Source organism: Rutilus rutilus (genome assembly GCF_951802725.1).
Source record: "Rutilus rutilus genome assembly, chromosome: 16".
NCBI lineage: Eukaryota > Metazoa > Chordata > Actinopteri > Cypriniformes > Leuciscidae > Rutilus > Rutilus rutilus.
The window spans coordinates 20,980,360-20,996,951 of record NC_140224.1 but is presented as its reverse complement, the minus strand read 5'-3'; the positions used below and the strand labels follow the sequence as shown (position 1 = coordinate 20,996,951).

At 38.2% G+C, this 16,592-nt stretch overlaps 1 protein-coding gene across 1 annotated transcript; it reads right to left on the bottom strand.

Moving 5' to 3' along the window:
• Window positions 1–469: 469 nt before the first annotated feature.
• zc3h7bb (zinc finger CCCH-type containing 7Bb) lies at window positions 470–16,565 on the bottom strand. The gene is made up of 22 exons (XM_084433838.1): window positions 16,365–16,565; window positions 15,280–15,340; window positions 15,148–15,184; window positions 14,834–15,031; window positions 14,507–14,665; window positions 13,312–13,392; window positions 13,157–13,216; window positions 12,963–13,005; window positions 11,126–11,376; window positions 10,723–11,023; window positions 9,911–9,969; window positions 8,337–8,436; window positions 8,065–8,226; window positions 7,592–7,797; window positions 7,396–7,496; window positions 7,079–7,260; window positions 5,627–5,703; window positions 5,226–5,485; window positions 4,910–5,015; window positions 3,427–3,535; window positions 3,151–3,284; window positions 470–1,977 (listed from the first exon to the last, which is right to left on the bottom strand). Exons 2-22 carry the CDS (start codon window positions 15,336–15,338, stop codon window positions 1,939–1,941), a joined length of 2,724 nt encoding a protein of 907 aa, XP_084289964.1. The 5' UTR covers window positions 15,339–15,340; window positions 16,365–16,565; the 3' UTR covers window positions 470–1,938.
• Between the last annotated feature and the right edge of the window lie 27 nt (window positions 16,566–16,592).

Sequence of the window (16,592 nt, the reverse complement as noted above, 5' to 3'; positions counted from 1 at the left end):
CCAGGCCCAAATATGCTCCTTCACATGTCATTTAAACCCTGAAATTCAATGCAACAAGGTACAAACTTGATTCTATTCTTTTTTTTCTCCATCAAACCATTCCAGGGTGCTTCAATTACATTTATAGGCAGTTTAGGGCAGCAGATTCTCATCTAGACCTCACAAAATAGACACTTCTGTAGTGACTCATAAGGAAAAAAAAATCACTAACCATCTAATCAGCAATACATGTCATATAGCATAGCTCAATAACAAGAAGTTCTATGTAATCAATACAAGGTAGGGTTATACTTAATTAAGCTTAACTGCTAAGTTATCAATAATCATTAGTAGTATGCCAATATAGTAGATATATTTGTGTGTGTGTGTTTGTGTATATATTTATATATATATATATCAAGTCCACTGAAAGTTAGGACAAGGCATACTAAGGGTAGCACTGCATGTCTTGACAGGATATTTTGAATATAACTAGGCATAGGCAGGGCAAGTAGAACTCTTTTGCCTAATTTCTTGCTAATGTGTCTCCGTCCATGCGCCTATTATGAAACGTTAAACATGGAAAATGAATGAGCTACTGGCCCGCATTGAACTGTGGCGAACAAGAGTCTCCTAGTAGCATGTTTATGGGCTTTATAGATTACGCACTTAAAATCCCAATCTAATAGCTCGAACGAGACAAACACAGGAGCATATTCCAACCGTCAATCAATCAAAAAGAAAATTAATACAAAGCGTTTCAATCCAAATTGTCAGATCACTCCAGACTGCAAACAGCCCTCATGTGCATTCATTCCTACTCTTTATCAAGCACTACCAAATTGTCACTCAGTGCAATCCGAAAGAATGAGGAAATGAGTGCGTGTCAGTGCAAGATCTGTGACTGGTGTTATGCAAGCATCTACACGGGGGTTGTTGGGGTGCTTTTTACTAACTCCATAATTAATTGCCTTGGTGCATCAAATACATTCGACATCTGAACAAATCTCAAATTTCTTGTAAATGGCCACTTTTGGCTGTACATTCAAACTCTTCTACCAATATGGCAGGAACACAGAGTTAAGCACCACTTCATAAATTCAGTTAATCTGCCATCTGACACCACATACTTGACTGAAACATGAGTGGCCTTCGTGACATGTGCTTTTTGATTTGAGTCAGGGAGATCCATTTGGTTTTGGTTTTAAGTTTAAAAAAGCACTGTGGGAACATCATCAACTCCTCATAAATGTGTTTAAAGGGTTAGTTCACCCAAAAATGAAAATTCTGTCAGTAATCACTCACCCTCATGTTGTCCCAACCCTGTAAGACTTTCGTTCATCTTCGGAACACAAATTAAGATATTTTTGATGAAATCTGAGAGCTAAGCTAAGGTTGAGCCACTGTAGTCACTTGGACTATTTTAAACATTGTCTTTACTAACTTTCTGGGCCGGCAAGTTTCAATTACATAGAAGGATATGAAGGAGTGAGCCGGCTCTCAGATTTCATCAAAAATATCTTAATTTGTGTTCCGAAGATGAACGAAAGTCTTACCGGGTTGGAACAACATGAGGGTGAGTAATTACTGATAGATTTTTTATTTTTGGGTGAACTAACCCTTTAAGGAACATAAAAACTGCCCTTACTTGAGTTAGCTGTAAAAGTACCAGTGTGCACTCACATACATGACACCCTACAAGCCTGTGCCAAGTGTCATGTCAGTAAGTGGGTGCATGTGTTTGATAATGAGTGAAATATCACGTGGTGTGTGTGTGTGTGTGTGTATGTGGTAACAATCAGTGTGTTAGTCCTACAGTCATGAGCTCTTGCCCTGAAGGGCAACAGAGCCTGGTACTTCCCAGAGTGGCACTGAAAAAGTGGGGAAGGGCCTTAGAAGCTGATATCTGAACAGGAAGACTCATCCAGACTGCCTGTAACTGCACACTTTCGGCCCAGGTCACAGATCCCCTCCACCACCAGACATCCGTCGTCCAACCTGTCAGAAAGAACATGGATAAAGGGCCATTCACACCAAGGACTGTAAATATAGCGATAAAGATATGGTTCTAAATATAAAAACAGGACCAAAAGAGTTCACAGCAAAAATATAATGATGACGGCACAGAGGAACAATATCAATTGACAGTCAATCAGAATCCATCTTGCTTTAAAGAGCTTGACAAACTAAGAATAAACAGAATGATATTGTGCATTGGTGTGGAGTTATCATATAGTTATCATCTTTAGAGTTATTGCTCTTGGAGTAAACTGCCTTAAATCTGATAATAAAGTTTAAAAACAACTAGAACAAGAGCTTTTTATTTTCAGGCCACTTAAAGGGATAGTTCACCCAAAAATGAAAATTCTGTCAGTAATTACTCACCCTCATGTTGTTCCAACCGCGTAAGACCTTCGTTCATCTTCGGAACACAAATTAAGATATTTTTGATGAAATCTGAGCCTTGTCTCACTCCTCCATAGGCTGCTAGGTGGCCCAAACTTGCTGGCCCAGAAAAGTTATTAAAGAGATCGTTAATATAGTCCAAGTGACTCCAGTGGCTCAATCTTAAGTATATCAAGCGACGAGAATACTTTTTGTGCGCAAAAACAAACAAAAATAACGACTTTATTCCACTATTCATTTCCTTCTCTCTGGGCCTCGTAGTGTTTTTGCGCTGCGCGTCTGTGTTGCACGTCATCACGCATCACACACATGACCAGCGTCGGCCAATAGTGAGCCTACGTGGTGACGTGTAACACAGACGCGCTGCGCAAAAACACTACGCGAACCAACTAGAGGTCAAGAGAGAAGGAAATGAATAGTGGAATAAAGTCGTTATTTTTGTTTGATTTTGCGCACAAAAAGTATTCTCGTCGCTTGATATACTTAAGATTGAGCCACTGGAGTCACTTGGACTATATTAACGATCTCTTTAATAACTTTTCTGGGCCAGCAAGTTTGGGCCACCTAGCAGCCTATGGAGGAGTGAGACAAGGCTCAGATTTCATCAAAAATATCTTAATTTGTGTTCCGAAGATGAACGAAGGTCTTACGCGGTTGGAACAACATGAGGGTGAGTAATTACTGACAGAATTTTCATTTTTGGGTGAACTAACCCTTTAATCACACAAACAAATCATGACAAACCAATCTTCTGCAGCCACCCACCATTGACTCAGAATAGTCAGTTGGCATGGCGATCTGTTTTTCCTCTGGGGGTGGAGTCATGAGAGTGCCGTCTGCACGCCGATTCTGATTGGTCAACGATAGCCACATCTCGTACATCTGCTGCATGTCTCTCACTTAGAGAGTACAGAAAGATACACAGCTCATGTTAAAACACATTAAATGGATTAAACAAACATGACTGCAGCACACCCACAAAACAATTGTATTAATAACTTCAGCTCTGAATTATCTAGTTGAAGGAAGTGGATTTCTCACAGCTGTTGTTTTTCATATAGGTCCACACATCCCTCTCCTCCAAACTGTGTGCAAAAGAACAGTTCCCAATATAGTGGCACTTCTTCTGTTTCATGACATGAACACACATCTGCAAGCACAAATGGATAGTGCATAGAGATTATGTAACAATGCTCAAATTTCTCAGTTCATTTAAGTCATTTTTAATGGAAACAATGATCCAACTCTTCAATTGTTCACTGGCAACTCTTTCAGGGTTTAAACTCTCCAGAAAATATTTAAGATTAGTGCTTCATTAAAATTGAGCTTGAAATTTAACAAAAAGTGCTGTGTGGGAGGCTGAAACATAATTTCCAAAACATTACTGGATGACACACCCAAGATTTTACATAAAGTATGATAATGAGGGCTGGGTTGAAAATGTCCAGATTTAACCGATCTTCAATTTAATCGCAAAAAGTGATCTTTTAGTCTATGCTGTTTTCAGTCGATGCACAAATTATCCAGTGATTGCCTGCCATCCAATAATTGTGCTTTGAAAACAGACTTTTCATATCATAAAGTCAATTATATCAAGAAATTTAAACAATAAATGCCGTTTAATGCTTTTTGTGGCACGACTGATCGCTGAAGCGATCAAATCTTCCACTTTGCTACTAGGTATAGCACAAAATAAACATGAATGAACATAAAAAAACAGTGCAACTTACTGAGATATATGATGTAATATGTAATCACTCATTAGTTAACTAGAAAGAAAAGAAATCTAGAGATTCATTTAGCCAAACATATACATACTCTATTACATATTCTTTATATTTTTGCCTATTAGTGTGGTCTAATTTAAAAGCACAGTATGTAAGTTTAGCCATTAGAGGTTGATTATGTATTCAACAACCTGTTATCTCTGTCTGAACAGACTCATTACATAAAACACCATTTGTTGTTGATAGAAACTATAATAGAATAGAAAATATGGCTGCATCCGAAATCGCATATTCAAAATAAATACCTACTCAAAAGAATAACTAATTACTTCGCGACTGCTAAAAAAGTATCTTCAATATAGTATGAATGTCATCCAGACGTACTATTTTCACCATGTTGTCATTATCATGTGACCTACCAGCGTCAGTTGCATCATTTCAATGCCATTCACAAATCCTCTCCCGTGGTCTTATGGGATAGTATGCACACTTCAGAATTTCGTCGGAAGCAGCATGTCATCTGGGTACTTCTTGCCTACTCTTTTATGAGTACAGTGAATTCAAACACTTCTTTTATCAAATACGGTCTTTCGCCTACTATATAGTAGAGAAGTATGCGACTCCGGATGCAGCCTATATTTCTTAACCATTGGCATAAGAACTTCCATTATCATAAATATTACATTGTATGATGTTTAACAGATCATGAGAACAGCACTGCAGCTCAGTGTCAGAACTACAACCTGCTTATCTGAAGAACCTGACACAATAATTTAATCAACAAAGGACAGACTTACATCATATTGTTGGGGGTAGGTACGGGAAAAAGGCAGCGGCCGCACTACCACCCACTTTTTCTTCTCAAACGATTTTACTAGCAACACCCTGCGCTCTTTTGTCCAGCTGGGAAAAGCAACAGAAAAAGCAAAAAGCATTATACCATAATTACCCCAAGAACCATCAGCAAAGATGCTGTCTACTGTGTCTAATAAAAGCAGTCAGATTAAAACAATTCCAGTAAACATTAAAGACACATACATTTTTGATGAGCATATATCGAGTATCGAGCATCCTGGCGGTAAGATGATGCCTTCTTGAATAAGGGAAGCTAACCTGTGCCTGGCTTTGGCAGTGCAGTACTTCAGTGACTTGTCTGGCTCATTGACCTGGCCCTCCCTCCAACACTGTCCACACACGAACTTCATCTTCAGATTCAGGCCGCGCCCTCGACCGCATCCTACTAGTCCTCCACCTCCTCCTGTGCTTCCGCCCCCGATGCAGTCTCCTCCCATTCCTCCAGAGACCACAGAACTACCGCTATGAGCACTGCTGTTACTGCTGCTCCCGGTGGGCTGGTGCGGCCCGAGCATGGGCTGAAGACGAGGGAGAAGAAAGAGAGACTTGTTTTGTAAACCAGACTTGAACCAACAAAAAGCAATCAAATAAAAGGATTAGATTTCAGAAATGATGAGCGTTTGTGAGACAGCACAGTGGTGTTTTTGTCAAAGCCTCACCTTCTGTCTCTGAGCATTCTGTTCCAATCGGTGCCAGTGTCTCTTTGACTCCTGCACCATTTCCTCATGGGTAATACCTGATGGGTAAGAAATAAGCACAAACAAAAACTCATTTTATTATTATTATTCATATTATTGTCTGAGTCAAAGACAGTGATAAAACCGGGGTGTGGGGCAAAAACAGCACCAGAAATTACAGGAATGCCCCTAAACTACAAAAAGTTTGGGTTTGGTAAGATCTTTTTAAGGTTTTTGAAAAGTATCATATCATCATGAAGACAGCATTTATTTGTTAAATAATACAGTAAAACCAGTAATGTTGTAAAATATTGTTAACATAAAAATAAAAAATTCAGCTTTAATTTATTTGAAAATGTATTTATTCCTGTGATGGCAAAGCTGAATTTTCAACAGGCAAAATACATTTCTTATTATTGAAAACTTTTGAACTTTTTTTCAGGATTTTAACAAAGTTCAAAAGAACACAATTTAGTCACTTTTGATCAATTGAATGCATCCTTGCTGAATAAAAGTATTAATTTCTTTTAAATAAAAAAACCTAACTCCTAACCCCAAACTTTAGTGTAAAATGGTGCAATTTAAAGGATGCTATTTTAAACGTTTATTATTTTGGGTGTAATAGAATAGGTTAACATGCTTCAATGCTCAAATAACATTATTTTTCACATTCTGTACATTATTGCAGCTCCTCTATTCCTAGTCTGTCTGAACACACTGAATTCTGCAAAGCCCCTCCTTCCGAAAAGCTCAGAGTGCTCTGATTGGCCAGCTGACCCAGTGCGTTGTGATTGGCCAAACACCTCAAGCATGTCTGAAATGACCTTACAATGACAGCCCTTACCAATCACAAGCTTCGGCTTTCAAGGCTTTAAGCAATTGTAAACAACACACAGGTAATTATGTCGTCATTTTAAACATATCAGTTCAAGCACAAATCTGAAAATGCAAATGCCCATCGATCGGAATCAACGTTGCAAGCACGACTTCAGCAGAACGTTTTCACAATGGCAAGTAGTCTTTGTATATAGCCAGTTTCATACTCTCCCAACTTCAGGAAGCTGTCTTCTTTAAAATAGGTGATGTGCACAAGCAAACTTTTGGGTTGTACTACTCAGGAACAACATTATAAATAAATCTTAACCACTGATACCGAACAAAGTGGTTTTGCTTTCGCATCCAAACTTTTTTGGGCTTCAAAATCTCATCCTCCATTCACTGCCATTATAAAGCTTGTAAGAGACGGGACATTTTTTAATAGAACTCCGATTATATTTGTCTGAAATAAGAAAGTCATATACACCTAGGAAGGCTTAAGGGTGAGTAAATCATGGGGTAATTAAATTTTTTGGGTGAACTATCCCTTTAATAAGGCAAAAACAGAAGACCGCAGTGTGCATGCATAAAAATATTATTATAGCATGTCTTATGTACCTGTGTCCTGCTGAAGCACCCAACACTTGAGTTCTATGACTGAATGTGCAAAGGAGCAACTGTCCTCCCGCTGGCAGCCATATCGCACCTCATGGCGGCACACGTCAAACTGGCAGAGTGGGTGAAGAGGGCGTACTTTACTGTAGCGCACGTTTGCTGAGCGAACCACGTGCACCAGGCACCTGTCCGGCATTATAAGAGACAAACGTATGAGAAGAGATATAATGCGATGGATCACTAATATGATTTTGCGGCACCTGACCAAGTCTATATACAGTGAGGGATAAAAAGACAGAAGTCGGGAGGCGATGACTCACTTGTTATCGTCAAAGGGATGTCGTGCAGTGAGGTTGGAACACACAGCGAGATTCTCTTTGCTTCGCTTGCTAATGATACGAGGCTTACTGTCAAAACATTCCTACAGAAAAGCAGGGGCCAGAATAACAACTTAGCATTTCTGAACAAGAATGTAACATTTCTAGGTGTGAGAAAAATATTAAACATTTACATTACCTCACAGAGGAACATAAACATGCCCATATGGAGCTGAAGGAGACGGGTGACACTGAGGGCCCGTCGTTCATTGGTGCCCAGAGGGTCAAACAGAAGCTCACGACTTAGAGCTCCCTTCCTCTCTTGGGTCCACACATCTATCTCCTCCTGGCAATAGGCAAAAGTGCAGTTTTCACCATACTGGCACTCCTGACGCTCTTGCACCTCTGCAAAGACAGAACGATGACAAAAAACGAAATCATTTAATCATTGGATATCAGAATCATTGTTATCATAATTATAAATTACTATACATTTTTAGAAAACATTAATTTATTAAAAGTTACTTTTTTTTTTGTTTAATGGGGAGAAGAAAATCGTACTTAACTGATAACAAAACCAACGGTGACATTGGCCACTACCATTTTAGTATATTGTGCACCCCTAATTTAAACATCTATCCAATACACAGACTTTAATAAACAAAGCCATACCTTTACAGAGAACAAACGCCCCAAGAAAGTTATTACGAGCTGGACGGGGTCGCACCCTTTTCCAGGTGGGGTCGTCAGAGGATTTGAGGCGACAGAGCAGCACATCTCTCTTGCAGCGATGCGCTGCATCAGGCTGATAATGGTAGTCCATGACCCGAGGCCCTAATTAAGAGAGAAAAAGAAAATCCACCTCTTTCAGACAGGTATAACATTATTAGGAATAATTCTGATATGTACCTTTTTTTCATATCACACATTAAGGGATACAGTACCTATGCGACTGTAGCAAGCATTACAGGCCTGTCTGAACTCATGTGTGGCAGCCAAAGGGTTTCGTGACAGCAGAGAAAGATTGGTACCGACTGGGCCATTCTGCAAGCAGCAAAGGACAGTTTTCTGACAAGGTGATTGCAAAACCATTATGGGGTCATTTTGTGTTAAATCAACCAAATTTCTGAAACTTTCCCAGCTTAATTATTATGTTTTTATATATATTTTTATGGAAAAAAAAAAAAACATATTAAATGTCATGGATGTATATTTACTGAGTATTCCACTATTTTTCACCTGAGATTTGGAGCCAAAGATGGAAGCATCATTATTATATAAAATATATATTGACTTTAGCAATCTTTGTTGCATTATATGCCAACGGAGACGTTTGCATGCCTGTAACTCTAAACATATTAAAGATATCTTAATAACCTTTAAACCTTTTTTTTACATTTTTAACAGGTTTTAAATAAACATTTATTTTGGTATCTTCATTTTAAAGGCCCTATACGGTTGAATCCCAGAAATATGGAGATCTTAACGCAGCTCCATGAGTAAATTGGTCAATTGTACACATTTTCAGTGGTCAAAAAACAAATGTGGGTAATTTAAATTGCTCTCAAAAGTGTATTTATAAGAATCTATATTTGAATCAGTTTCATGGATTTTTGAAAGAAAGGACATTTTAACAGGTTCTGAAGCTAGCAAAAGCTCAAATACACAGTATCGTAACTACACATTACTGCATTGACATCCCAATATCTCTGGGATTGAACCATATAGGGGCCTTAAAAAATTAAGAAAAACAAAAAAGTATTCATGGCACTCAGACAAGTATCTTCAATGCAATTGTGTTGATAGAAAAAAACATTTCTAGTTTCAACATGATTTATTGTTCAGATATTCCTCTTTAAAAAAAAAAAAAAAAAACTTTATGCAAAGTGACCCAGATTTGTTTTTTGACCACTGAAAATGTGTACAATTGACCAATTTACTCATGGAGCTGCATTAAGACCTCCATATCTCTGGGACTGAACCATATAGGGCCTTTAAAATGAAGATTCCAAAAGAAATGAACCAGAATCTAAAAGGATATTGATGCATCTTTAATCATTTACAGGCATGCAAACTTGGGGCAAAAAACTTTTAAAAGTGCTTTTTACCATTTTTAAACTGTCACTGTTGCCATACAATGCAACAAAGATTGCTAAAGTCAACAGATTTTACTAATAGACCTATTAGGCATTGTTGAAATACAATAATGATGCTGCCATCTTTCTAAAGTAATTTTTACCCCCTGTAATTTGGCTCCAAATCTCAGGTGGAAATTGTCATTTTGACCCCCCTCTACAAAATAGTAGATTACTCTGTAATTATACATCCATGAAATTTAATATTTTGGCTTTCTTCATAATTTATGCATTTCTTTCACCAGACAAAAAAATTATCAAAATTTTTAGCCGGGACCTCTGGTTGAGATGACACGGAATGTGAACCCTATGAACATTTAAAGAACTTTACTACGTTGAAGTCTTCATGAGTAAGACTGAAGAACAAAACAGTTAAGACTCACTGCATTGGCGGCATGATGATTACGCAAACTGGGGATGAAACTGTGAGAGATTCGTCCACCTAAGATTTGTAAGAAAAAAAAAGGGATAATTAATCAATATCAAATTATTATAGTGTCAAGACATTTTCGGCGTTATTTAAATACAGGTACACTAACGTTTAAAAGTTTAGCGTCAGTAATTTTTTTTTGTGTGTTTTTGAAAGAAGTCTCATGATCACCAAGGCTGCATTAAATTGATCAAATACAGTAAAAACAGTAACATTTGTCAGAGCCAATAACCTTGAGGGCATGTAGCGCGTTTACGCTTTGGGCAACCCGAGTTTGAGTCCCGGCTCGGGTAGCTTTTCCGATCCTGTCCCATCTCTCTCTCCCACTTTGCTTCCTTTCAGTTCTCTATACTATTCTATCTCATAGGCAAAAATGTCTCACACAAAAAAAATACAGCAATATTGTGATAAATTATTACAATGTAAAATATCTGTTTTCCAAATAAATACATATTACAAAGTGTCATTTATTCCTGTGATGGTAAAACGTCACATAAACCTCTCTAATATGCTGATATGTTGTTCCAGAAAAAAATTCTTATTATATATGCTGATTAATATAGCTCTGCAAACCATGAAACTGATTTTTTTCAGTATTCTTTGATGAATAAAAAGCATTTATTAAAAATGGAAGTATTTTGTAGTGTTATACATGGCTTTACTGTCACTTTTGATCAAGTTAATGCATCCTTGCTGAGTAAAAGTATGAATTTCTTTCCAGACTTTTGAACGCTAGTAGCACACCAAGTCATTTAAAACCCTTACCAGGAAGTGTGTACTCAGAGAGGGAATCCAGTCCTCCTGTGCTCAGTGATCCAGACCCGCCCTTCCCAGCAGTGTCTCCAGCTCCAGAGCTAAAGGAGCCAAGGGAGTCCATCGTCTGGGAAGAGGCTTCGCTTTGACCCAGCACTGAAAAAGGCTCCAGTGGGGGGAGTGGACTGACAGCAGAGTTGAAAAAGGGAGTTGTGAGCTGAGCCGAGGAGGCTGGGAGACCCGGAGAGTATGGGGGCCTCAAACCCACAGCAGTGTTTGGTAGGTTAGTGGGAATTGCCCCCTGAACTGGGTTCTGATGGAGAAAAAGTAAATATTAAGTACTTTTACAGTGATCAATCCAGTATTGAGCATCAATGTCCTACTGTCCATCCCTGCAGCTCTCCATTACACTCACCACGCTGACCTCAGCTCCTTTGGGAATACTTTCCAGCAAGGTGTCCAGACACGAGGTGTCCTCATTCATCACACATTCACCCATATGTTCAGATACAGGCACAGAGTATGGCACCCGCCCTGACGGCTCCTGGCTTGGGCTTTCTGGCATGTCTTGGGGCACAACTGGGTTCTGTGAGGGAATCTGTGGGTCATCACTGACTGGGATTGGTGTGGCCAGAGGGGCAGGGATGCATTGGGCACTTGTTAAGTCTGTGGAATAAACAAATGCATAAACTGACTCACCTATTTATATTTGCTTAATGATTATACTCAAAGTAATATATTTTAATCAAAATATTAAAGGTGCTCTAAGCGATGTTGGGTGACGTCACTTCTTGCTGACGTTTGAAGTATTGTCAAACAAAACGGAGGCTAGCTCGACCCTCCCTCCTCCTCACCCCCCCCACCCCCCTCCCTTCCTTGCTTCCTAAAACAGTCATGAATCATTTAGAAAAACCAAACTGGATTTACCCACCTGTCTAGAAAAAACAGAACCACCTGAATGCCGGATTGGAAGCCCTTCTGCCGGCGGAGTTCTCGCCACCTTTTGAACGCTTTTCCGATGTAAATTCGGGACTTCGCGTTCCTTCTTTCCCTATTATTTGCTATTTGTTCATCGGAACGTCTTCTCTTTGGTCGTGTGTCGGCTATATCAAAATTCTCAAGAATATACAATTTTAACGTTAGTCGTTGTTAGGACATCTCTCCTCTAGCTAACTTCCCTCTTCATGCTTCTCTCTCCTCCACTCCCCACCCCCCTCTTCATGTGCACGCGCACTAACCCCCCAAACCCCAAATCTTTCTTGTCGGTTATTGGCTGGAACACTGTTTGTTATGTTTCGTGGTCCAGGCTGGGCCAGTTTGTTTTTCTTGCAGTTTATGGAGCCTGGGCTGTCTACAGAGACCGTTTTTTTTTTTTACAGTGTGTTCAGGGGACAGGCAGCTAGCGGATAGTGAGGAGATGTTTGCTGGAAGTGACAAAAAAATGTTTGGCCTAAAAAACGTGCAACATCGCTTAGAGCACCTTTAAATCCTATAGGGACATTCCATGTCAAATCAACCAATTTCAGAAACTTCCCCAGCTCAAATGTTTGGTTTTGTTAACATTCTTCTGGAAGAAAGACAAACATAAATAGTGATTAGAGCCAAAATATTACATGTCATGATGTGTATCTACTGAGAAATCCACTATTTTGTAGAGGGGGGTCAAAATGACAATTTTCACCTGAGATTTGGAGCCTAATTACAGGAGGTAAAAATGACTTTAGAAAAATGGCAGCATCATGGTTTTATTTTTACACTGAGAATGGTAGGTCTATTAGTAAAATTTGTTGACTTCCATCTTTGTTGCATTAAATGCCAACAGTGAATGTTCAAAAATGGTAAAAAAAAGAGTTCAAAAACTCTTTTTTGCACCAAGTTTGCATGCCTGTAACTCAAGAATTATTAAAGATCTCTTGATATTCTTTTAGATTCCTGTTCTTAACTAACTTTTCTTTTGATATCTTATTTTTTAAGGCCCTACATGGTTCATTTCCAAAGATATGGGGATTTCAACATGGCTTCATAAGTAAAATTGTACACATTTTCAGTGGTCAAAAACCACATGTGGATCACATTGCATACAGTTGATATATCTGAACATCTGAAGAACAAATCATGTTGAAACTAGAAATGCATCTTGTTTTTTCTATCAAAAGAAAGAAAAATAAATCAAAATCATTAGCCGGGGACCTCTGGTTGACTTGAGTTGACATGGAATGACCATATATGTATGTGATATATAAAAAAAATACCTGATCCAATATCAGTCAAAGACTCAAGACCATTTGAGGAGCTCTGAAAAGAAAGAGCAAGAAGGTTTGTTAATTTAATCCAAACCATGCAATTCTCGTTTTACAAACTAGCTTTTATTTTATAAACCAATTTCATACTACTTTTAATTACTTTATTGACCAATATAGGGAAGGTCTGTTTTTTTTAAACTTGCCTCCCCTGTGTGAGAATTTGTTTCTCCGTTGCTGTCTGCCCCAGATGTTGTAGAATCAAGCTGAAATAAAAAGTGTCATGTTAGGAAAAGTATAACTATATAATTAGCAAATGATCAACATTTTAAACATACATCATTTCATCGAAAAGACAAACCTGAGGACTGACGTAGGCTTTGCGGATTTTCAAACCAAGTTTGTTAGCTAAATCCTGAGCAAGCTCACTGACTTGTCTGTCCTGTGTAAAATAAAGCAAGCAAACAATGTTTTGTTAGATAATTACATGAATTGGCAACATATGGCATAAACATTTCAAACTACATATATTATTACATAGACTAATATTCAAAAGTTTGGGGTCAGTAAGATTTTTTTTAATGTTTTGAGTAAAGTATCTTACGCTCAGTAAGGCTGCATTTATTTGATCAGAAATACAGTAAAAACAGCTAAATTAACAGTTAAACAGTAACGGTAAAATATTATCATTTCAAATAACTTTTCAATTTTGATTCCTATGAAGACAAAGCTGAATTTTCAGCCATTAGTCCAGTCTTCAGTAGCTATGTTTCCATTCACAACTTTAATACGAATGCTAAAAACATGCGCAGAAACTATGATGAAAACATATTTAAAAAAGTCACCAATCTCGCTGCACGGCATCTGAAATGTTCTTTTGGTCATTCTGAAATGCCTTAGCCAAAGCCTGTTTGTCAAAGTGTTTCGGTATAATTACCTCCCAGAACTGTCTTACACGACTGCATTCCCAAACAGCCGGCATCCTCCTCTGAAAGTGCGCTCTGAGGCACAAGTATTTTACTTTATAAAAAAAGACCTACAGTGGCTTCTTCTTCTGCAGCAACTTAACATTTTTCATAGTGATATTTAGCGGCAGTTTATCAGGAAGCGAGGATTTTGTTCTCTTGACTCACTGGATGGAAACGGTGCTTTATTCGCAAATGTTTTATGTAACATTTAAATTCTGCGCATAAGTTAAATTCGCACCTTTGGATGGAAGCATTGCTCGTGTCACAAGAACCTTCACAGATCTGCTGATATGGTGCTCAAGAAACATTTCTTGATATAATCAACAGTGCTGTCTAATATTTTTGTGGAAACCAAGAAATATTTCTTACAGCATTTTTTTGAATAGAAAGTTCTATAGCATTTATTTGAAATAGAAATATTATGTAACATTATTAACATCTTTACTGTCACTGTTGATCAATATAACGCATCCTTGCTGAATATAAGTTGTTGTTTTTTTATTCTGACCCCAAACTTTTACATGGTAGTGTATAAAAAAATATAAACTGCAGATTAATGTTCCATTGCTTCTGCATATGAATACATACGTGAGGGGCAGTTAATAGGCATCCAGTGCCACACTCATAAGCCTCTCTGAGTCGGCCCATCTCCCTCAGACAAAGTGCCTTCCTGTACAGTGCTCTGCGACTGCCCTCCAACACACACAGTGCGCTGTCACAGTCCTGCACTCCACGCTCGTACTCCCCCTAAACAAAAAAGACAAGAGAAGTTTGATTTGCAGAAAATGTCTTTGCAACACATACTGCTGGAGTACTACGTGATAATTTGCACATACTGAATTCCTTCAAATCCTCAGTTTACAACTGAAGATTTAAATGTCAACCAATTGTCCAATAAAAATAGTATAGACTTACAAGACTATAATGTGCAGCTGCCCGGTTCACATAAAGGCTCTCTAACAGCTCAGGGGGAATGACCAGTGCTTCAGACTGAGCATAGCGAGCTACATTCACACCCTCGCCGTAATGGACTGCTGCCTGTCTCCACTCTCCATCACGATACACTGCATTACCTTCATCCAGCAAATTACATACTAGCTGAGTCAGGAATGCCTGCAGAAGAAAGGAAGAGACTTTCCATTTAAATTAAGATCATGAAATTCAATAAATATGGATTATCTAGGTGGGGTGAGTTTTTTTTTTTCAGAGATAGTACACATAAATCATACCTCATATCCTTCAGGTTCTGGGAAAGGCAAAGATGACCTGTGGCAAAGAGACAAATACATTTAGCAATTTTGGAATGATAAACATCCACATGGAGCAGATCGGAAAAGCACCACAGAAATCTACAAACTTACTGAATGAATCCCAAAGCTTTCTGTATTTCTTCCTTGCGCTTCTGTCGTTCTGGATCCATAGCTGTAATCCATCACAACCAGAACAAATAACCATTATGAGGAAAAAACAACAACGTATGATATAACAAAATAAACATAAGTTTTGTAGGGGCAAAACATACAATTAGCCTACTATGTGGTTTTATAGAGCCAAAAAACACAAAATGTGACGTTAAAACATTTCAGTTTTGTGTGTTTTCATCATTCTAGCCAGCAAGTGAAACATATTGGCGTGAAAAAAAAAATGTAGTGGCAGTAATTAGTCACAAAAAGACTAAAGATTACACATTTTTATAGACTTAATAACGCACAATGATGGCAACTAAAACATAATTATAAGCACAAACAGTGTGTATTACAGAAATATAACACTAAGGCCTAAAATGTGAGATAAGCAAGTGAGAGCACATCCCCGAGCTCGCCTTAGAATCACACCCACTAATGCAACTCTCTCCGGACTTGAGAAATCAAAAACAACTAACAGCAATCCTTCCGCGATACTTGAAACACTCCTCAATATAATGTAGAACATATACATTTTTACAGACATGACATGTAAAGGAACTGTCAGTGCAACACACTAATGAGAAAGTTAACTTGCACAGGCTTCGGGTTAACATTAGCTTTAATGCTAGCTAGCACTTGGCTAGCCCGCTAATGCTGTCAACTTCAGGTTTGTTTACACCAATTAATATCAATGACTAGTTTCATATGCCGGCACAAAACAGTCCCAACAAACATCTAAATCATATTTCTAGAGTGTAATATTTTGTAATAAAATTCTAACTAACATTTTCAGCGCCGTGTAGTATAAAAATCTATTTAAAATGTTCCTGGTAGCCAATTAGCAAGCTACGTTTCGCGAACTGGTGCAGCGAGGTAGCGTTTAAAGAATTCATTACCTTAATAATAATAATAATTTTAAAACACCATAGGATAAAATACAAAATAGATTATAAAAATGTAAAATACAAGTTAGTCTCCATTTCAAAAATCAGCAAAGTAGCACGCTAAACAGAAGCTTGCTGGGAGGACATTCAACCCACCTAAGATTTTAGATCTTCTCTTCAACAAGGAACTGCTTGTTAAAGCAATAAATCCTTTGAAATGCCAGGTAAAACGTTTGGATTTTTTATTCCTTCAAAATCATACTTTTAATTTATTCGCCTGTCCCAAATCAACGGACAGAGCATGTGCGCCTTGAGTTGCGCTCAAGTTGAACTAAACCGTCCAGACTGTGAGGTCCTAAAGGCAGAGCGATGGATCTGTTTTGT

Excerpts from the sequence above, each read along its gene's own strand:
- zc3h7bb (XM_084433838.1), bottom strand. The coding sequence starts at position 15,338 with ATGGATCCAGAACGACAGAAGCGCAAGGAAGAAATACAGAAAGCTTTG. Across the intron at positions 5,016-5,225 it reads ACTGCCAAAGCCAGGCACAG|CTGGACAAAAGAGCGCAGGG; the intron begins GTTAGCTTCCCT and ends TGCTTTTCCCAG. Across the intron at positions 3,285-3,426 it reads CTATATGAAAAACAACAGCT|TGAGAGACATGCAGCAGATG; the intron begins GTGAGAAATCCA and ends GTACTCTCTAAG.